This window comes from Camponotus floridanus, unplaced genomic scaffold (assembly GCF_003227725.1).
Source record: "Camponotus floridanus strain SB8 unplaced genomic scaffold, Cflo_v7.5 scaffold53, whole genome shotgun sequence".
Lineage (NCBI taxonomy): Eukaryota > Metazoa > Arthropoda > Insecta > Hymenoptera > Formicidae > Camponotus > Camponotus floridanus.
The window spans coordinates 973,763-997,993 of record NW_020229692.1 but is presented as its reverse complement, the minus strand read 5'-3'; the positions used below and the strand labels follow the sequence as shown (position 1 = coordinate 997,993).

At 34.5% G+C, this 24,231-nt stretch overlaps 1 protein-coding gene across 4 annotated transcripts in view; it reads left to right on the top strand.

Annotated features, from left to right (window-relative positions):
* Positions 1-24,231, top strand: part of LOC105253956 (BMP-binding endothelial regulator protein) — a 36,254-nt gene extending 12,023 nt beyond the window's left edge. For 2 of the 4 annotated variants that reach the window (XM_011262338.3, XM_011262339.3), the window contains exons 2-11: positions 7,197-7,337; positions 13,088-13,170; positions 15,944-16,043; positions 16,654-16,827; positions 17,454-17,633; positions 18,600-18,862; positions 19,380-19,539; positions 19,613-19,800; positions 20,366-20,760; positions 21,150-22,441. In XM_011262338.3, coding sequence (XP_011260640.1) covers positions 7,220-7,337; positions 13,088-13,170; positions 15,944-16,043; positions 16,654-16,827; positions 17,454-17,633; positions 18,600-18,862; positions 19,380-19,539; positions 19,613-19,800; positions 20,366-20,760; positions 21,150-21,408 — 1,920 coding nt within the window. In that variant the 5' untranslated portion in view covers positions 7,197-7,219 and the 3' untranslated portion in view covers positions 21,409-22,441. Of the gene's footprint in view, positions 1-7,196; positions 7,338-13,087; positions 13,171-15,943; positions 16,044-16,653; positions 16,828-17,453; positions 17,634-18,599; positions 18,863-19,379; positions 19,540-19,612; positions 19,801-20,365; positions 20,761-21,149; positions 22,442-22,861 lie in introns of those variants that run through there. The other 2 variants (XR_889420.3, XM_025412576.1) reach the window with 2 other exon arrangements.

Here is a 24,231-nt window from a genome sequence, read left to right as displayed (position 1 = left end):
GCCGTGCGATATAATCGCGCACTCTTACTTCTCCGGCGAGCCTCTTTTTCCTCCCTCTTCCCTCGTGCTATGCTATACACAATTGAAATGGTTCAAGGCGGAGACATTAAACGCGAACTCGCATGTGATAATAAAAACAATAATGCATTATATAGAGTAATAAAAATTCCGCTCTCAAATGTATCTAACACGAAAAGATGCGAATAAATCTTATAATAATATTTTATGATAATTAGACAATTTTTATCAAATATGAGAGAAATAAAATGACGGAGAGTTTTAAAGTCCGCAAAAGATTTTTAAAGAATTATTTATTTTAAGTGGTTTATATTTTTAAATATATTGTCAATTTTTTATCAAGCTATTGTCATCGACAGTTAATATTCTAATTATAAGAAATTTTAGAAAAGTATTTCGTAAAATGATATATATTTTATATTTTTTATACGTACTTACTTGAAAATAGAGGATATCAATATTTTCGATTTAAAACAAAGTATTTGATATATAAATTATCGATCTTATTTTATATATATATATATTTCTTAACTCAGCTTCAAAATTTATATGAATTTTATAAACTGTTCGTGGAAACTAAAAAGACAATAATATGGTTACATTTGATTGCATTTGATTGTCTTATTGTTAGAGTAAATTGATCAAACTTATTGTAATATTTGTAAAAAGTAGTTTTGTCTTTTTCTCTTCTCTTCTTATACATTTTTTTTATGTCGCGTACAAAATCTCGCGCATTCTTCATTTCCATCGTGATTTCTCCAGCAGCACATTTTTCTCTCTCTCTCGCGCTTCGAAAGACGCTTAGATTAAGAGTTACAAGTCGCACGAACAATCCCGTGGCGCGTCGTAACTGTCTTTCCAAGAATAACGTACATGAAAATCGTAACTTTCTCGACAAAGTTTGACTCGAGGATGCGTGGCACGCTCGGCAAAATATATAGCCGTAATAAAAATATACCGAAAAGATCGCAGCAATATTCTGCGTTGCAGGGAATACTCTGCGGCAACAACGTCCCGATGAGTGCGCGCAAAATCCTAAAAAAAATATACAGTATTATGGGTTATACGCAAGATATATATCTCTTCCTCCCCTCTCCTCTCTCTCTCTCTCTACACCTGATTCATTTTTTAGAAAACATTACCTCGCGTCTAGCAATTATAATTTCACGTTAATTAAATGACAAAAAAATTAATGTCATTTACTAATCATTTACTTAATATTTATTTTGATTTATTTATTTATTTAATAATCATTCAATGTTTCGACGTAATAGTCAATCGCATTACAAAGGAACGATCAATCATAAATCCGTGTACATGACGGTGCGCGCATTGGGGTATCCCCAACATCCATTTAAATCAGCCTCGTGCAGGTGTTTCCATCGCGCGCGATACACTTCTCGTAAACGCAAGCGACCGAGCTACCTGTCGGTTCCCATCCCCCCCCTCTCCTTCCCCTCTTACTCTGTCCCGTCCGTTGCACGTGCACGTGCATCGCACTGCTCGCTCACGCTTTTGCGCAAGCTACTGCGTTTTTTCCGCACACAGAGATGTATGTATGTACATACATACGTACGCATGCACGCACGCACGCACGCGCAAATGAGTACATCGCGCAACAACGCGTAATGGAAAGCGAGAGAGAAAGAGAGAGAGACGGGGGGAAGTATGGGGGCAGAGAGAACGGCGGTGGAGGGCACATAAACACGAGCACGTGTCCGTGAGCGGCATGTGGCAGAAGAGCGGAAAAAGGTGAAGGGCTGCGAGAGGGAATGCCGCTCGGAGAAAGAGAGAGAAAGAGAGAGGTTTCCTGTGTAGTGGGGCACGGATATTCCTTCCTCGAGCTCGAGAGAAGCGCCATAAAGAATGCAAGTAACGTTTTGCACGTGAGACGGTATAAATATTAGGCGGCGTGACTCTCTTATCTCGCGTTTTCCATACGTTGTTTAAATTTAGTATACATATGTAGTAATAAAGATATGGAACTTGTGCAATTAGCGCCTTCAATTAACAACGATTAGCACCTTACGCGGACCTCCATTATAAATATTGATTTTAGATAGCAACCGCGGAGAGAAAGATATCGTTTATCGATAAGAATAATTGCCGCGGCCTTTCGGGAAGAAAGAGAAACGCCTCGAAAGAGAAATAGGTATGCAAATTGGCACGACCAAACGTGTCGCATTGCGTCAGAAGAATATCCGGCTTTCAATTATCGCGCCGTTAATTATCACGAGTAAATTTATTATAAAACACGTGTAGCGTTATGTCAATCAGTTGATTAAAAAGAAAAAAAAACGAAAGTGGATGTTTCTGAAAGCGCCAACTTTTACACTGCGCCGGTAGCATCGTTTCGCCACACGGGCCATAATCATTGCATACAATCGGCAATACGTGTCGTATACCGTTACTCATTAGCTTTGGCCGAGCTTTTAATTCGCATTGATTATACGCGACATCAAATTCGAAATGGCGCGGGTCGAGGAAACCTGCCATTTGCGTTCCGCATGTCGCGTAATATCGTCGCGTTCACCGATATTCAAATATGCATTCACTGTATGAACTTTACGTTATCTCGTTAATGGATGATTATACACAGACGTTTCGAGTCGAAGATAATTCAGCGGCAGCGAAGCTGCCGGGCGGATGAACCAGGCTAATCGAGCGCTGCTCCGCTTAATTTCCCCGAGAGTTGGCGCACCGGGCCGCCTCGTAAATCAAATCTTGACATTTTGTCTACTCACGCGCAAGTCCGGCTGGCCAATAACGGGGCGCATACCATGACGAATGGATAATTTAGTCGCCGTCGTGTATCGGCGCATCGTGGAGGACGATCGTTTAAAAAAAAAAAGTATCGATACTTTTACCGCGGTATTTATGCCTCGAAGAATCGTTAAAAACTAATATTCGTCAGAAATTAATTAGTCTGGAAAATTGAAAGCAATATAGCTTTTAAAATTTATAAAACAACATATGTATATGTGTGAAGAGGAAAAATCGCATCAGTGGTTGAATAAAACAGCGGAATTTATATCGTTTTATATATTATCATGTGATGTCAATTCTAAATTATATCGAAAAGTTTAATTTTAACTATCAAAATAATAATATTGTCGCCATTAGCTGTTAGAGTCTACTAGCAGACGCCTCTTTGGATTCCTACGGTGCTTACGATCTAATTTAGCGCAACTACGGTGCAACGAGTCTAGAATTTCCCTTTGGGGCGCCGCTTGTTACGAGTTTATTCGCTGCTTGTCGAGATTCGATCGGAACGCTTAGTCGGCGAATTAGCGATGCGCTCAGAAAAAACGTATTCGAAGCAGCTGGAGTCCGGAGCTCGCGTCATCACGGAATCCTTAATTAAAGTCCGAAGCAAAACGAGAACGATCGCCAGAAAATGCTGGTAGCGGAGAGGAGGGATAGTAGATATATAGTAATAACAGCGCTGCGTGAAAATGGTAATGACTTAATAGTTAAATATAATAGCACAAAGAGGACGACAGCGAAAATTTACGGCCATAATATATTGCCTCCTTTTCGGAGTAAAATTTTACAAAGAACTGAAACTTTATCTTCCTGAAAGCAATAAATATTATATTTTAGTTCAGAACACACATGGTAATTTTGATAAAAAAAGAAAATAAACAAATATAAAAATAAAAAACTGAAGAAAAAATATATGATGAAGAAGATTCACAATCAATTATTTGAAATTATTGACGATATAAATTATTTTAAAATAATTATTCACGAAAAATCTAAGGAAATTATAGGCGAGACTATCTTTGCTCTATATAATTTCTATTATTACGATTCAATAACAAATCTGTGCCTATTGACATATGTCATATTCGACAGCGCGTGGAATAATGTCGAGAGATACAAATCGTATCGAGAAAATATTTTTAAGGGAGCCAAGAGAGATCGACGAGGATAAAAAAGACACTCGAGACGTGCAACGGCAATGAGTCATAATTTCTATTTAAATATGCGTAATTACACTCGTGCGTATGCGAGTACAAGCCGCGGCTGTATGTACGAGCAAGCGCCGTCACGCCGAGCGCATTTCCTTCCTGAATAAACGCTTAAAATAGTATATGTGAACATACACTCTTTCTCTCTCTCTTCTTGTCTCTGATTAAACGTTGCTCAACATTGTCGCCGTTAAATACATCAATGACAAGCGGCGGCGTGATTTGTCGACGCACTGCTGCTCGCACAGCTGGCAGATCAGGTGGACCCCGGCCTCTACCTGCGCGTATACGTATGTGAGACGTGCGAATATTTATTAATCACGCCCCATAATAGAGCTGTTCCACTTAAGACTCCGCTCCGCTCGTGAATTTGATATACTTTCATACACACGTCGGTGTGCGTGTGCACCGAGAAAATTTTCCACGCCGATGTTTTACGACTGTCTGTCTGTCTGCTTGCTTGCTCGTATGCGTAGAATAATCGCGCAAAATACTCAAAAAGATACGTGCTAAAATACTCGTCCATTTTGCACCTTTGTCGTATTAACTGGTAAGAGTATCGGTATAAATGCGAAAAAAAAAGAATCAAATTATTTCTAACAACATTATAATTTTTTTATTATTAATTCTGTTTATTTCTCTCTTTGTTCTACTACATGACGTATAGCGTTTGAAAGTACAAGTATATATCTATTTGAATATCTAATTATATATAATTTGAGTATCTAATTTAAGTTGAAATTAAATTTCTTTTGGCAGGAAATTATTCTCTCGTAAAAATCTAATTTTCTTCTATTCGTTAATTTATGCGTATTCACTCTTTTCGTAGATTTGATAATAGCTCTCGTGATTATTAATTTAGTGTCTATTGTGATAGTAATTTCGGTAATTACTATCCTCCCACAATTTTCCCACAATTTTGCTGCTACGTGTACCCATGTAATTCAATCTGTTCGTATCATCTCCCTAGGAGACTTACATCTTTCGCGAGTTTGTATAACGTAAATTACGAAAATTACTTTGTAATTTCTGATAATACCAACAATACATACAAAGCACACAATTATCGAAAAGATCATTCTTGATAGATAATATTAGCCATGTAAATTTTTCAATATATTTTGATCTATTATATTTTTAACATGCTTTTTAACATGCAATCTATAAAAATTGATAAAATAGCATATATTGAAATGAGTAATATATACAGAAATCAGCTGATATTTATAAACTTCGAAAAGATTCAAATAACATTTTGAAGTTAGATTTATTCGAATGTGATGTCCGGATGTGATATCTCGCTCTAGTGGATTTATACAGTTACGGTATCTGCTTATTACTTCGAGGAAATCATGCTACAAATTAACCTGTGCAATCGCGCGCGATGTTAACAGTCCAATTACATTGTCGGCATCTGCGATTTGGATTAGAATTGCGAGTCTGTGTGTAAACAGCCTACTACGTAGTACGTGGAGAGCACGCTCTCTTCCCTCGCCGCCTTTCGCAAACAAGCGTCGCGCGAGCGTTATTTATTCGCGTCTTCGCCCGTGTAAACAATTCGCGCGATTGCAAACGATTTCATGTCGACGCGTCATTATGCGCCTCATTATGCACAGTAAAGCACAACTTCCTTTCGTATCGAGAAAGGTATGAACATTTGGCCGATAATATTTCTCAAAATTAATCATCGTTTCTGCCACTTACAAGGAGAAAGAGAGAGTCGAGTAACCTCAACAATTCAGCAGAAATACTATAAATAGACTGATAAAATCTACGAATAAAGTGTATAAAGTCTTTTTGTGACAAGCAACATATATAATGAAATACAGATTCGAAGTAAATTTTGTGGAAATATAGTCGAAAGACGAGGAGCGTATAATTAATACATCCATTTTCCAAGCATTAACCAGCCATTTATTACCATATCGTATAAAAGCGCGATGAAAACACCGACGTAGCGTTGCATAGCGATTCAAATATCTCAGCCGACCTAGACGACTTTCGAAATAAACGTCTCGAGTAACTAAAACTGAGCGTGATTAATATACTTATCTTCGCGCACTTGACGCAATCTATATGCAGGTTCGCGCGGTGCAACTCGTTGCGAGAATATTCATCGGAGTGATCGACTTGATCGAGAGAGAATCGGCTCATAAATTCTCGATTCTCGGTCCTGCCGGTTGGCTGTATAATATTCCTTTTTTTTTACATCTATCGATATGTCGCCTTCTTGGCAAGTAGCGATACATGCACGCGTGTACGCGTATTAATAGATTTGTCGAGTCACCTTATCGGCGTAGAGACATTTCGTCGTGGGTGTAACGAGACGCTCGCGTTGCATACAAAAGATACGACCTGCATAAATATCGACCTCGTAATCGATTAAGGATAGATTTGCCTCCGGCAATTGGCCGTGAGAATCGATAGAACGCGAAACGCTTGCGAAAATGCGAGAGTTCCCATTGATCAAACGCGCCAACGAGGCTTGTTAGGTTCTCATCCCGATGCATTTGAAGATTATGCACCTAATGAGTTGAATAATGCATCGAGAGCGCCGATGTTTTTTCGATAATTATACATATTACGTTACGCAGCATTTCGTTGATTAACTTCTTTCTCTGATTTTTGAAAGAAAAGAGTGATTAAACAATTGCGGTTTTAAAAATAGTCGCATGATCTCAAGGAAAGGTTAAATACATATATTGCGTGTATTTTACATTGCGACGCGGTGAAAATTTATGTATCTAAGCAATGTGAAAACCGCGGAAGTACAGCAGACTATTATGTATTAATGCTAATGGTAGACGATACGTTAAATGGTATTTTTAAATTTACTATAAAATTCTCTCTACATTTCTTGATATGTAGAATGCTTAATCTTTAAAATTAATATTTGCTCCTAGAAATTATTTCGAAAAAACTTGGATTTAAATAAATCGAAACAACATACGAGTTTTTACAATCTTGCAACTAATAAGATTCATTATAATATTCACCTTTAAAAATTATACGATGGATTACAAATTATTTTTATTATATAAATAAATATTTAGACTCGCGCATATTTTTTTCTGAAGAAAAATATAAAGAAAAACTTTTTTCTGAATGAAAGTATAAATCTGTATTTAAGACTCTACGATGTACATTGACAAACAACATCTCGGAAGCACGTGACTAACGACACAATCTTATCGGTTCTTTCAGCAAATTATTGCGGCAGAGATCAGATGCATCTAAACATGGAGTTGACACGGTTACTTTCGATACCGCTGACTTTGGCTTTGGCCCTGGCCTTCCTCCTCTCGGTGGCGCGTCTTTGCGACGCCACCTCGGAAAGTATAATAGGTGAGTACTACAAGAGCACGGAGAAGCACGTGCGCGACGTACCGATTATAAGCGTGTTATTTTGATAGCTGACTACTGATCAGGCTTAGAGAAGATGTGCCAACATCGAAACTCGATCGATGTCGTTCGAATGCATTCGGATATCAACAAGAACATGAACATCCGAAATTATAAAATAATATAAAATAATATTATTGCGCTTGTTCTTTGAGAAAAGTTTATTGCTTTAGATCCAGATGAAAAAGAAATTCGAAAAAAGTATCGTTCTTATCTTTATTTTTTATTTCTTTTTCTTTTCTATTATAAGATTCTTTAAATATCTATAAATTTGTAAAAATACACATTTAAATTAGAATATTTAAGTATTTTAAATTAAAAGAAAAAAAAGTGCTCGTATTTTTTTCTTCTCTAAAATAATTATACTAAATGTTCGATTGTTCAATATTAATGTATTCAATATTTTAAAAATTTGCATAATAATCCAATTAATGTTTGAGTTTAAAATAATATTTTTCCAAGTCTTCTTCGATCAAGTCATATGAGTAAATATGAATAAATTAATTATTGATTAATTGCAAAAAAACTAACAATGTTACCATAAATTTCTTTCTCAAAATATGCTGAAGATTAAAACAAATTCGTCGATACGCGTCTGCAACATCACTTAAATTTTTCATTTTTTTTTTATATTAAATTTTTTTATTTATAATCTCTCAATTTTTCAAGATAGTTAAGAAAAAGGATATTACATTTTCTCTTGCTAGTGTTACAAATTTTTCAATTATTCTTTACATAAAATGTGAACGATATAAATCAATGGCAAAAACATCGAATTAGAACGCATTAAAAACGTAAAAGCACCCTCATCTTGCGTTTATTCGCATTTCGTAACAGTTGATACTTACATGATATGATATCGAATGTGTGAGAATGTTCATGTTATCAAAAGTAGTGCACGAATATTATTGCAGAAGCAATTGAATTCCCGATTTCAGCAAATTTGTTATCTATATAGTGTGCGCAGGCCCGTCTCGCGTTCCATTTACCCCTTTTAAATATTCTATTCTTAGTCTATCTCCATAATCTGCCGTTCTATTTGCGCCAAAATCGAATCGCGAATCTCTCGCAGCTCATGCGAAATCATTGCTGTCTCGCTACACATCCTCATTAAGAAAAATTCAATCAGACAAATTCTTTTTAAAGCGCGTGTCGAGTTTTTATTATTTTTTACAATCGTATTTTTAAAGATTTTATGTGTGCACTTTAGCATTTATCTTGACTTTGCGGAAACTATTCTGTCTGAAAAACGTAACATGAGAAATTCATACACAAAAAAAAGAGATATATATTTTGGTTTCTTAGAAAAAATATTTAACATTGCAAAGTTGTATTTCCAAAGCATTTCTATTAAGAAATATCAAATACATTAAAATCGACAATGGTTACTATAAAGATAAAGTGTTATTTAATTTTTTAATTATTATTTCTAATGAAAAAGCCTATTTCTAATGAAAACAAAGTTTTTTTATTTTTTCTAGCGTTAAAAACAGCATAGACCTAAACAGGATAGGCCGTGTCGGGTTAATACTTCCGTTTCACTCATTCATAAATTCATATATTCATGATGAAATGCTTTGAATATTTTAACTCGTAATAAAGAGAAGAATTTATAATCGACAATTAAAAAGATCGAACTTCAACCATGGAATAAAATCGCGCGAAACTTTATTGCGTAATCACGACGATAATCGAATTTTTGCAATTATCCTAATAATTTGCAGTCATTTATGTATATTTTTTATGTCGCGATGTCTCCTGTCGACGATTGACTTATTCCTGCGCGATTTATGGTCACTTATAGCATATTGTAGGAAGTAAAAATAAACTGGTTAAGAGTAAAAAATTCAATTTCGCAGGATCAGTCTGTTAAAGTCCAGTGTACGCCAATAATCTCATCCCTTTGCACACGTGCAATTTTCATCGGAAATTGCATTGGGCGTAATCTCAAGTTCGGCCCAAACAGCCACTTAGGCCGAGAATACGTAAATTTCATCTTGCCTTCGTCCTTATCCTTTTTCAAAATTGTGCATCGGACAGCAGCTGACTGCATCGCAGAGATTGTCGAGCAGAGGTGATTCCTACCCTCGCAGAATGTAATCGAGGACGCGACGGCGGGCTTGTGCCTTTCAGGAAATTGCTGTACATTCCCCATTGCCGTACTCGAGACTAATCAACGACCGACTTGCCGTTTCGCAGAAATCGCGAGAGCAAAGTACGATTCCTCGAACGCTTCCGATACGCGCCACGCTGACGCCTTGGACAGAGAGCACCCATCTTAGCGCCGTCCGGGATCGATTAGGTTCGCGGCGGTTTATCCGATAATTAATTCTAAACTTGGCAGTATATTATACATCACTGTATGTTTATCAAACGCACTATGTTCTTGGTTCGCGGTTAAAACGTTAAAACGGCAATGTTAAATGCTTATGTATCGTTACATATGTATACGTGCAATTCGTATATATTTATGTATCTTTTAATCTATCATTATTGTAAATCTCTATTTACTGTATAAAACACAAACGGCATATGAAGAATACGGAAGAAAACGATATACGAAGAAAGCTTAAATAAGAATAAAAATATATATAAAAATTTAAATTTATTTTTATTATCGTTAAATTATCAGATAATTATAGATTTGATTTATTTTATATATTTTCTGTTTCTTATTATAAACTTATTTCTCAAGTATTATAGTTGCCAAGTTTAGGATTAATACGTCTTTTTCAGCTTTGTGCCAAAAAATAGATTGACGTATCGCATTCCTTAACAGCTTAAATTTTCTGGTGTCGCAGTTGGCAGCGAGAATCAATTGTCAAGCAAAACATGACATTACTAAAATATAAATTAATTATAAGCACTGTGTTATATATGCTTGGAAGTCTTCTAATAATAGATGAATTTGAAGATAGTTTTCCTTGATAAAAATTGCCTATCGTTAATTATTTTTTTAAAATTCGATCATTTGAATTGAATTCAACTAATTTAATTATAGAGTGTTTGAAAGTAACGTTATTCAAAGATTTATAATTTTCAAAATATTTATATTTTATCAAATTGTAATCATCAAATATTCACCGAACAAAGATTAACGCCATTATTTTGTTTCATTAAAGTCTCCTAATTTTCTTACTAATACTGTAAATATATTAAAGACAATTAAGTTCATTGAAACTCAATTTTAATGTTCGACTTAACGCTTTGATTGTCATGTTATATAATAATATCTTTTGTATTTTCTCGAAAATTGGATATGGAGATATGAATTAAACAAAAAATAAAATTTTTCATAAGAATAATTAGCGAACATTCTAATTTCATGAAGAATATGCAGATGCGACCCGTGTACAATCGCTATGATAGACAAAGTGTTAATGTTTTTGAATATACAAATTCTAATTATCTACGCGTGTTTATTGCACGCATAACATTCGATGAATGAATGGCGCGAGGTTTGTTACCGCTTTTATTGCGCGCTCTCTTGACTGCTCTCCGAGTTTTTAACCGTGCAACCAGCTCGAGGAGTACCAGAGAAAGAAAACGGAAAAACATGAGGAGAGATGATCGAAGATAACGATTGTGAAAAGAGAGATAAAAGCTGTTTTACGAGACTATTTGAAACTTACTGTGATGAGCATAAATGTCTCGCGTTTTGTTACATGCGTCAAATTTTTATAAAAAGTCGCAGGCAAAATAAAAAAAATATATATATATCGATAAATAAAAACGAGAATAAGAAGGAAATTTGAAAGAAAAACGACCGCAAATGCACCAACGTCCTTTCTCGCACACACATTCCTGCGCACTTTAAAATAATGCGCCGATATTTTTCGAATAGCAGTTAACAAAAGCAACACGCATGAGAATATTAATTGACATATTCATATGTTAAATGATATCAGTATTGATTCGTATTGAAAACGAATAATCGCTAATTAATTATTGCCACTTGCTTTTTCTTACGAGCTCTCGTTGTATCATTATCTATCCAATCGCTACAAAATTAATTTTTTAATAATCAATGCTTGATACATTTTCAAAGATAATGAATGATTAAAATAAATAAAATTTCCATTGGTTTTTGTTTGATTTTTACGATTTTAAATATAAATCTGCTAATCTTTGAATTTCAATCTCAATATGAAAATATGAAAATCAAATCTCAGTATTTTAAATAATCTTAAAAAAATAATAAAAAAGTTGAGAATTTATTATTTATCTCTTGCATACATCACGAAGAAATATTTTGATGATATTAGAATACTATGCATATTAAATTTTGTTATGATAATGTAATATTTTTAATTACTTTCGGAATTTTTTTATTTCAACAGAAGGATTAGAAGTAAAACAAATATCATAATTAAACAATTATATTTAGTGTTGAAAATATTAATCTTTAAACATTTCTTAAAGAAAGTGGCAATATTCGTAGTTGTGCAATCGTTCGTCCGAGAAGCCATCGACGAAACGAACAATCGATTCCTCCTCTCTCTCGCGATTTTTGCGAAGAAATATAAAATAGGTCGATGAGATAAATAAAGCGAAGCCGCCTCGAAAGCTGTACGTCACACGCGTTAAATCTCTGAGAGCAGTGACAGAGTAGACCAAGCGCTTTCTCGAGGAGAAAAACGCCAAACTCGTGCTGACAGAACAAATAAAAAGGAAAAATAAAAAAAAAGTGAGAAGGGCGATATTCTCTTTTGCCCTAGAAAGTGTGTGTGTGTGATATTCCTTTTGGAGAAATAATAAAAAAGTAAAATTAAAAACAATGTAATAACACAAAACAATACGTGCTTTCTCGTGCACTTAAATGGAGATTTGAAAATAGAAAACGAGCGTTACCCGAATGTTTAGAAATTTAATGGTTTGGCGGATTACGCTTGGAAAGTGTAAATAGAAAAGAGAGAGAGAGAGAGAGAAATCTGAGAAAAAGTTTTACAGAAAAGTTGCTTAAAGTGTGCAGGAATACGTGCGTGAAGGAACCGGGAGGAACGTTTGGTGGCGGCTCCCGACGACCTAGCAGCAGAACGCGACTTTTGCTGGAAAATGGAGAGTTTAACGCGACTGAGGTACGTCCTAAGGTACGTTCACGACGTCCATGTCGCGCTTAACTCTTATGATGAAAGCAAAAGAGAACAAAGGAAAACAAAGTCCATTGTTAAAAATTTAAAAAAAAAATTATTCCAATCTTAAATTTTAAAAAATCTATCTATAAATATTTATATATTATTTGTAAACTTGTGTTTATTATATATAATAGTACGATGACAAAAGATTGTGAAAAAAATACTCGGTATCGAAATGAAAATAACTACCGAATTTAGTTATTATAAACTTAATTCCATTTATAATTTCCATTCCAGTATATCGCGTTGATTTAGCAACGAATGAACCTTATTAAAATATTAAAATCGATTATTATAGAACCGATTTTCATCCGTGATCGTGCATGATCGCTATCTAAAACGTAACAGTAAATTCTTGAGCATTCGATTCTTCGTATTAAGGAAGGAGGAAGCCTCTAGCATACAAAAGTCGATCAATCGATTGGAATGTGCTGCATTGTAATTGTATATATAGTGCTCTATCGCGCATACCCCGGTATATTGCGGCGCGATATAAAGTCATAAAGCGATATAATCCGATTGTTCCTATTTATTATATCTATTGCTATTCGATTGCAGGAAGCCGAGAGACCTGCGACACTGAGGGAGAAGACGTTACAGTCAAGATTGTGAACACAAAATGCTTCCGCTGCATTTGTAAGGTAAATCGTGTGCAATCGAAGACACTAATCGATGTCTAACGGGGCACAAGCAAAATTAGTACATTGAATATCGTATAAAGTTGAAAAGAGTCTAGAGTCTATAAGCCGGATAAGTAAGATGCTTCTTAAGCATCTTCTATATTAAAATAAAATTTATATATTTAATAACTGTTTTTTTATGTAAGAAAGTCGCTGGATATACATGTGTTTATGAGATCAGAAAAAAGAAACGTTTTCAAGTTTTCTATGTTTCTCAGACGTGGCGTGTAGACGCTTTTTAATTTTCAAAATATTTATGCGAAAACTTGCACTAAGTAAATTGACAAAATTTTTCATTGAATTGTTGAAACGTTTATTTTGAATTAATTTTATATCCTTTAATTATACCAGTTTTAACATAAATTAATGAAAAGCTGCAAAAGCTATAATAAAAAAAGAAAATTTTGTTTTTTTCGATTTTACGAATATTTCAGTTTGTTTAATGATGAATAGAGATATATAACATCGTAAATTTGAAAAAATAGTTTACAATATATAGTAGTCTATAATAAATAAAAAATATGTCTGACGACTCTTATGACGATAATGTCTGGACTTTAAAAAGGTAAAATATAATAGCATGCAAAACTTTTATAAAACTTGTATAAAAGATCGGTTGGATTTTCAAAAATATAAATTTCGATGAATATAAATACAGACATTAAGCCTGGATATCCTGTAGATCGTAACGAAAGAGGAATGTGAACACAGTAGAGGAGAAGCACGGTGGGAAACGCGTACACTCGATTGATCGAACAATCACGTCGACGAGACTTAGCAAGATAATTGCGGAAAAGTCCGCCTCTCGTTAAATCCGATACGCTTCTCTGTAAAGAGAAAAAAAGATCGCGAGGCAGATCGGGAGAGAAAGAGAGAGAGAGAGAGTATGTGTACCGTTTTCCTAGTCTAATTCGTAGATTATGTTATTATCACGCGACGAGGCAACGCCATGTGGTGACGGAGTGTTTAAAGGGGTTAAAGTAGCCTGGCCTGGTTCGGGAGGTCAAAGAGAGGAATTTCCACTTGGACGCGTTCGACGATTCGATCGATTCGCACTTCGTGCATATTCGCGCACATACACACGCGTACGGACGCTCGTTCCCGCGTGTGCCTCTTATGATGCGCCGCCGCGTGGCCTCGATGCATCTCCCTGCTGCATCAACGAGTGATCTTAGCGCGACCGCGGCGATTTATCTGCGCGTTTGGTTCATTGACTCGTCGATTCGTGGCCGACCGAGATGAGGCTTCTTGTTTTCGCTCCGCCGCTGCTACCGCTGCTGCCGATGCTATTGCAGCAACGAGTGACGTGCCGACACTGTGTGACATAATTATTTGTTTGTTGCGCCGAAGTGATCGGCCGTGATCAATCATCCGCAATTTACGAGGCACAATCATAAGTCGTCCGGACGAACGAATATTCGCTGGCTCTATGAGCAAGAGAATACGCTCTCTCTGACGCGTTTATATTTATTTACTCTCCCATCGAAATTCGTCCATTATATTTTTAATATTTAGTTACTTTTATAGAAATTCGTTTGTTATATTTTTAATATTTTTATATTGTTTATTTATTTAATAAATTAAATAAAAAAGAATGAAATAATATATTTATTTATTTTTATATTCTTCTTAGATTATAACAGGAAAGAAGCTTACATATGTAATTAACATGCGAGGCAATTTAAAAAAACATTAGTATACGTGTGGTGCTAATAACGTATAATTACTGAGAAAAAAGGTGACTAACAATATAAGTAATTAAACAATAAAGCAAAAATCGAGTTTATGTAAATGTTAGAAAAAAAACATGTTTTTTTTTTTAAAAGATGGATTGTTAATTGTCGCGGAAGATATTTTCTTTACTGATTTCTTTTTTACTGATCTTTCCTAAGTATCTCCGTATCTCCGATTGTTTTGACGTCCTGCTTGTTTCGATTCGCATATCAATTACAGAAACTAATTAATTTTCAAACGCGTTGCGTAAAAATATCCATATATTATAGATGAGGGAGTCTAAAAACAAAAAACGAGGAAAAACAGAAGATTTTCTTTCGCGGCATGTCCAATTAGGCTCATCTCGTACATTCGGCACATGTATGAGAGAGATATAGTACAATCCACATTTGAAATTACTTTACGTAATTCTGACAGATGATAAATCCGTTAATTATAGAATCCGGATAACGAAACCGGAGAAATAATTACTGGAACGCGATAATGCGGACATTGGAAAAAAAAGTCAAGCCGGAATTTCGCTGTCGCCGTCGCGGTTGTTGTGACGCGTGACTCAATCACCGACCAAATTCCCGATTCATAATGCGTTTTATTTAGAGTGTCCACATTCCTCTCGCGAGCTTTTTCCTCGTGCCAAAAGCGTGACGAAACTACTTCCTCGACGAAATCTCGCAAATGATTGGTAATCTCAGCAAATCACTTCATCATCTTTGAATACTATTTTACACAAAGTACGATGAATTATACTTTTCAAGAGTGCGAATAATAAATCATATTTATAACGAAGAATAATCTTCCCTCTTTATTTTTGCAACATTGCAAGCAACATTGGAATTTTTCTCTCTTCGTCTACAAAGTGTCTCAGAAGTTGGCACTTCGATTAATAATAAGATATTAAAAGCCAATAGAGAAAAAAAAAAACGCAACTTCTGGCTCATTCTATTGTACTTTGTCGCATATGTGTAAGGAAAAAATAATTTTTTCCCGGTTCTTTTTTCAGAACGGATTCGTCGAGTGTTTGAAACGACAATGCCCGAACGTCGAAGGTTGCTACGCGTTGCTGGAGCCGCGAGACGACGAGTGTTGCTACAAGTGTACAGGTAGGACGTTTGTCCGCTAATTCCTCTAATTATTCTAATCATCCTAATTGACTCGAGCGAGAGGTAGATAAAGAAAGAGGTAGATGGAATATGTCGGCGGCGGTAAGAAGGAAAGGCGAGAACTCGCGGAATGCTCAGTCGGCGGAGCATTGTTCTCGGGGCACAAAGACGCTTCTGTTTGCGGATACGGTGATAAACCCGAAGAACTCTAGCCTCACAGTCTCTCGCGACTGTCTCTGTTTATGACACGTAGCTGACAGATGCTCGCGCATAGTGCCCATTATCATACCCTATTAATTATGTTAATGGTGACGTAAGCTTGCTCGTGTGGTGTTCGCCGACGACAAAATCTGTTTGGAAAACATAGTATGCGATTGCGTTTATGGAAAAGGTTAAAATATAAAAGTACAACATTGAATTATCGAGAGACCGAGATGTCGTATATAATTATATTATCTTAATTTTTACTCTCGAATATGTAATTACGTAAATGAGCGTCTAAAAAGATTAACACATTCCAAATGTTTAATTCAACGCGTTATTCTTCAGAATTGCGCAGTTTCGATAATACTAGTACTTTGAGGAACGATGTTGCTTTTATGAATTGCAGGATGCATACACAACGGCACTTATCACGCATCTGAGACGGAATGGACGGAGACGGACCCGTGCCTCATATTTACCTGCAAAGCGGGCATCATCACCAGAGCAAAGCTAGAGTGTTACACGCCCTGCTCCAATCCGAAACCGGCCCCACGTGGTCAATGCTGCCCGACATGCGACGGTTCGTAATATTTTTCTTTTTCCCCTTCGATGCCGCTGCTGCTAATTAATCACGCCAATCTCACAAATATTTCTCACGATCCCCCTCAATGCATCTTGCCGCGCAATTAAGGCTGGAATGTTTCTCTCCGATATAACGAGGGGAGAACGATAATGATTGAAAATTACAGCGTCACTTCTACACGACGAACGAAAAATGAACAAACGATAATGCCTGTATTGTGACATTTTTTTGCTTCGTACAAAATATGTTCCCATAAACTTAATACTGTACACGATGTCATAAGAATCTGGATTCTTTTTCGAATCGTATAATTACACGCACAATCTCTCTGTATTATATATTGCATACTTTTCCGCATATATGTTTCAAATAAATTATTTTGTTATAATATTAATTATCATTAATAATTATTATTTATTATCATTATAATTAACATTTATATTTATTTTATATTTACGTTATATTTATTTATAACGTTAATATTATTTATAATATAATAAATTATTATATTATAATGTTAATATTATACAATGTGCAGTTAAATTTATGTCGGATTTTTATGTCCGAATATAAAGAGAGAATAAACCAAACGCGCAAATAATCGATGTCATCGTATTTTACAGGATGCTTAGTGAACGGGCAGAAAGTCACCGCGGATAGGTCGGTGACAACTGAGGACCCTTGCGTAACCTGTAGATGCAACAACAATAAGCTCATATGTGCAAAGTTAGCCTGTCCGATACTCAGTTGTCCTGTCTCGAGGATTGTTCACGATCCTGGCAAGTGTTGTCCACGCTGTCGAGGTGAAAGGAATTATATAATTTCCATTATTCGAGATGAAATGTAGCGCACCGCTTCAAAATTATCTGAGTTTAGCACTCGAATTGCTCAGAAAGAAGAAATCTGCTTATTCGATTTTATTATTTAAATGCTTAAACGCGTATTTCTTTCAATTGAGATTCCGTGTGATAATTTCATTGTTCCTTTACGATATATAAGCTCAATAATTGTACGTGGGTGTAATATTACATAAAGATACAAGATTGCTTTATTACGTAAGTATTGCCAGGCAAATGCAGATTAATAACGATTAGATTTTCATTCTTCGAGATCATTTTTTAAAAGAAATATTTTCAATAGATCATATTGCACAAACAATTAAAGTCACTTTGAATTTTATAGGTCATTCCGCGATCTCTCTCTCTTTCACATAATATCAGAAGCGCGAACCGGTTTATGCGAATCTGATTATTTTCCAATGTCGCAATTGCGCAAAAACCAGCCATAATAACGTAATGTTATGATTGTCATCACGTAATATTATGATCTAGCCATTCGAGAGAATAGCTAGTCATTATAACTGTGAAAATATTTAACTCCACAACTTTCAAATTTTACAATCAAATATAATGCGTCGCATAACAAAATACGCATATGATAAAAATATAGCATTAAAAAACAAACATCCGTTTTAGACTTATTTTTAGACTTATAACTGAATCCACACAAAATTGATAAAAAAATTTATGAGTATCATACTTATTCGAATATCAAATTTTATATAAATATGTATATTTATTTTATATTTTATTAAAAGAAGGAGAGAGAGATGAAAATATGTGAATATAATAAAAAAAAAAATACAATTTATATCACTATTGCGCGTAAAAAGAGAATGGTTCAGAGCATTTCGCTTATAATATGCGCCATTACTTACACAACATAGAGCATGCATTCAAGTTAAAAGCACTTTTTTCTCTTTTATGCAGGCAGCGCAAGATTCTTCCTACCTCCGAAAGGCGCGTGTATGATTGACATGCGCGTAATCGACTCGGGCTCCTTTCATAAGGTGGATGTATGCACGTGGTGCAACTGCACCAATTCGATGCTCTCGTGTGAAAGGCATACCTGTCCGGTACTGGAATGTCCCAGCGAGCCCTCTCAGAACCCTATGACCCGTCACTGTTGCCCGAAATGTCCAACCGTTCTGGAGAGCAGGGCCTCCTGCTCTTATGGCGGAAGAACTTATCAGGCGAGTATCACGCTTTTTGTTCATCGCGATAAATGATTTTACTTTGTGAATGCGACGTAAACAAGCAATTATCGAGAATAAACGGAATAAAATATTGTGAAATTTTGATAAACAAATGGCTTAATAAAAAGTCAAGAATATTGTTTGAATACGATTTTCATCATATGTATTTCTATATATTTTCAATATATTGATTTTAAGATTCAGCTATCTGATCTTCAATTATTAATTTTTTGGTTCGTTTTTAAAAAAATTGTCCGAGAAATAAAATTAAAAAATATTTGTTATCAAAACTGATAGAGATAATAGGAGTAATAGACCGTAGTAAATATATCGACAAATATAAATTTTTATTTCAACTAACGTACTTTCAACTAAAATTCAAAAATATATCGTATTTTTCCTTTAATATTTTTTTTTTAAATAAAAAAATAAGTCTCGTAAATTCGCGGTAAATTTTCGCGGGATTAAATGTTTGTTTTCAGTTGGTTTAAACGTTCTTTTTTGTCCTAGGCAGGATGGCGAAAATTGGAATCTTGATTCTTGCAAGACGTGCACCTGCAAACAGGGCAAGGTACGCTGTGCAATGCCTATGTGTCCGCAGTTGAATCTTCCTTGCCCACCAAACTCAAAATTAGAACATCCGGAAGGTCAATGCTGTCCTCGATGCGTTGAAAGTAAGCATACTGTACAACGTTACGCTATATGCGATTGATATTTAGAATTTTAAAAAATTATCGATTCTTCCAGGTGATGGGATTTGTACGGTTTTTGGAGACCCGCACTATCGCACGTTTGACGGTAAATTTTACAGCTTCAAGGGGGCATGCAAATATCAATTGGTCACTGATTGTGTCTCTCGCACATTTAGCATACGTGTAACTAACGACGCAAGAAGAACAAAATCTTCAGCATGGACCAAAACCATCGCTTTAAAAGTGAGTGATTAAATTAATGCAAAATTATCAGTGTAATTGTAATGCGGAATAAATTAAGCATCATTTTTTTTTAATTAAATAGAATATACATGTATATATATATATATATATATATATATATATATATATATAATAAAATATATATAATATATATATAATATAGAATATATATAATATATATAATAGAATATACATGTACATATATATATATATATATATATATATATATATAATGTATATATATGATTTTTGACGAAAATATGATTATAATATGATTTTTGGGAAAATATGATAATAATGATTTTTGAGAAAATCATATTATTATTGTGTTTAAATTTTTAAGTTGAATAATATTATAACTAATGCTTTCAACGTTCTTGAAAATATCTATAATTAATAATGTCGAATAATACGTACTCAAACTACGAGTTTTGATTGTCAAGTTGCTTGACTAATATCATTACGAGATGAAATCTATCTCGAGACAAGGATTTCTTGTTTTATTAAAAGAATCAGTCGCATCAGGAAGAAAAACCTTTTGCTCTATTCGCATCCTGTATTACAGATCGGTGACTTGAAAGTAAACCTTGGTCAAAAAATGAGGGTGAAGGTAAACGGCAAGAAAGTGAACCTTCCTTATCATATCACTAACCGATTGGATATTAACTGTACGACTGACAGCGTGATTGTCAACACGCACATCGGGATCAAGGTTCTCTGGGATGGTATCAGCTTTCTCGAAGTGTCCGTGCCTTCGTCGTACAGAGGTCGATTATGCGGTCTCTGCGGTAACTTCAATTCCCAGACCAAGGACGATTTCACGACGCGACGCGGCCGATTGCTGCAGGATGCGCAGAAATTTGGTCAATCTTGGGTCGTGAGCGCCAAAAAAACATGCACTCGATCTCCAAGATTAGGAAATGTTGAAAAGGAAGAACGTTGTCGAGGAAGAAATCACCGGTAATTTACATGAATTTTTCACTTTTTTCTTTATATATTATATGATATTTTTTTAAATTTAGAAATTAAAAAAAGAATCAAAAAGTTATTATCATATATTGTTGATATATTGTTGATTTCATACAATGATAAAATAATTTCTCTAAAATTCTATTATTCTTATAATTCTTATAATATTGCAAAAGAATAATATTCTCAATATTAAATGTGATTGCTATTAATAATTCTTAATAACATATATAGTTTGGCTGATTATTATCGTTATCTTTTTCATTCTTTCATTTATTATTCCGATTTCATTATAAATATTTTCAAAGTTTCACTTCTATCTCTTTCAAAATAGACGAATTCTAAGTTATTTTTTACAACTTATAATTTTATTTTTGTAGACTGTGCAATCGACTGAAATCGCAAATCTTCGACCCCTGTCACAAGAAGGTGAATCCGATGATGTTCTTCAAAGCCTGCATTCAGGACATGTGCGAATGCCCAACCCAGCATTGTTACTGCCAGTCTTTCATGGCATACGCGCACGAGTGTAAGCGACTCGGAATCCAGCTACCTCACTGGAGGAAGGCTACGAGGTGTCGAACAATTTGGGACCAGTTGACGAATTCGGCGAATTCCACTTGCCACGGATTTAATTAATCGCGCACTTTATTCACCGCCGCGTCCGGCCTCTAAAAATTCTAATTCGCGAGATATGCAGTGAAACTCATGTGAGCGATAAACTCTTCGTTGCAACATTTTGTACGCATGTAAAGAGACTCTATACGCAATCCCAACCTCTTCTTATCTTTTTTTTCAAGATAACGTTTCAGTATTCGTGACTATATCACGAATAATAAAGAAGAAGAGATATAATGTTGTGAAATAATTAGCGCGTGATATATATATATATCTAAAAATCGTGCAATAATTAAAAAAAAATATTCTCAGGAATTCTCGGAATCGATTTTCAAAATAGTATTTTTGTTTAAAATCGTATTTTCCATTAAATGAGATAAAATTTTCGATATTTAAATACTTGATAAGAGCTAATATAAGTAATACCGGGAACAAAGCATACTTCTTAGCAGTCTCTGACAGATATCGCAATGGATTAATTCGGGATAAATATTCATAAACGCTTATTTATTCATAGAGCAACATAATATGCACGCAGTACTTATAAGTCTGTCATCTATAATGAAAAACGATGATAGACTTATAAGTACCGCATGAATATTATGTTAATGCGATAAAAAAATATTTTGCTGTCTATATCACGCGAAATACAATATAGAGGAATATAAATGGCTGAAACGCCATCTCAGAATAATCGCGGTTATTACAAATTATTGTAATATGATGTAAAATTGTTCTTTTTATCTCGTTTTAAGCTTTCTCTTCAATATTTTTCGCGATATTATCTCTTCTTCTATCTCTGGGAAACTCTTGTTGGCGGGAACATACAGACCGGACGCGGCCGAGTGCTCGGCAAAAACCTACTAGTCACCACTTCGTATCAATATGCATTAAGGTTGGTGAGTTCCTGTGTTCCCGTGTTAGTAACGTCGAGTAGTAACTAGAGATATACTCGAGCCAAAGTAATAGCTCTTCTCTCGTGATTTTGTCAAGATAAAAAATTTCAAGTACTAATAACAATTATATGCAAAAAAACTATCATGCAAAAATTATATCTTATCTACTGATTGAAAAAATTTGAATTACAAATTATGTTAATTTTAAAATTGCATATTTTAAAAAAAAAAACAGTAATATATATAGCAATATATAGTTTATTGTTATAAATTTCTGATTTTATTTCTATACTGTTAAGTTAAAAATCACAGAAAAAATATTTTTTTCGGAGCTATAGACGCAAATTATTTAGAAATTAAATATTTTTTATGAACTTTTTACACGATACAAAATACAACATTATTCTTATAATGCAACAAGACAGTCTTTTTGCAATTTTGAATTAAATATATAATTAATTCAGTTTTTTAACATAGTTTAAATTCGTTAAATATTTTTAGACTTGTAATTATTATTTTTAATGAACATTTTTAATATTTATTTATACCTAGAAATTACTTTAAATTAACTTTTTCAGTCAAACTCTGACTCGAGTGTCTCTAGTAACGATCGTCTATCGAGGTGAAGCGATAGCGATTTCTCGTTCGTTCGCACGGAAATCTCATGCGGGTCACAGCAGCCATGACGCCTGGAAATATGGATCTCACGTGTGTATATCACGATTTCACGCGGAATCCCATAAATCCGACAGAGAGCATCGCGAATCAACTAGCAGAGTCGCGCATAGAATGGAAAATGGATGATCTTGTGTCGCGAAATCAAACGAAAGTAAAAAAAAAATTCATATTTTACATTGAATACTGAATTAATACTTGGCGTATTTTTCTGAATCTTATATAGGTATAAGCTAGTGTATCATAAATTGAGAATGGCACATTTAATCCTAGATCGTCTCTAGCGTGAGATATTGAATTATTATTGCGAACAAAATTAATGTGACATGTTATATAATTGATAAAACGTATTATAAGTATTGTTAATTATATTATAATTTGATAATTCTCTCATCGGCTTTAGAAAGATGGAAATTTTTACTTTTAATAATTGTGTGAAAGCTTATGAATTTTACATATACTTCATTGAAACATATATACGGTCACTTAATTAAACGTATCTTCAAGAATAAAATCCTATTGAGCAATAGACGTATATTAATGAAACGAGATCAGTACGCTCGAAATTGTGAGAACGACTTTGTAAGCAGCAAGTAGCGATGCCTTGTAATGTTTCGGAGCACCGTGCAGTATTTCGGCCGATGAGCAGGCTCGCGGCATAGCATGTACATCCCAATTTAACACAATCGATTAATTATATATATACATAATTATATAATACACGTACAGATATATAGATATGTATAGACTCCACGCGGATCCTTAGAATCCATAGAACGAATCGCGCATTCATATATCCGTAGCCCCGCATACTTTTCATAGGCTCTCGGATTCTCAAAATCCATGTTTCGATAAGTCACAGAACCCACAGATTCGTGCTTTTATAAGTTATTATTCTCTCGAGATTTTTTAAATTAATCTATAAATTCTTCGCTTTACAAATCCATGCTTTTACGGGTCTTTCAATCTGCAAATTTATGATCGCACGAATATTTGGAATCTGTAATTCATGATAAGGAATTCTTAGAATCCATATAGATTTCTACTTCCACAGATCTTTAGATGTATAGAGATCTGCGGTTTGTTAGACTCTTACATTTTCATTATGTAGAATTAGGAGGGGACATTTTCCCGCTTCGTCTTCGACGACGAGTATACTTTTTTTACCTTCTATATGTATTTACATAACGTGTAGAAATTTATGTTAACTTTAGCGAGACGTTTACAAATTGTACATAGAAAGACACGATTATTAAACGAATACTAATCACGA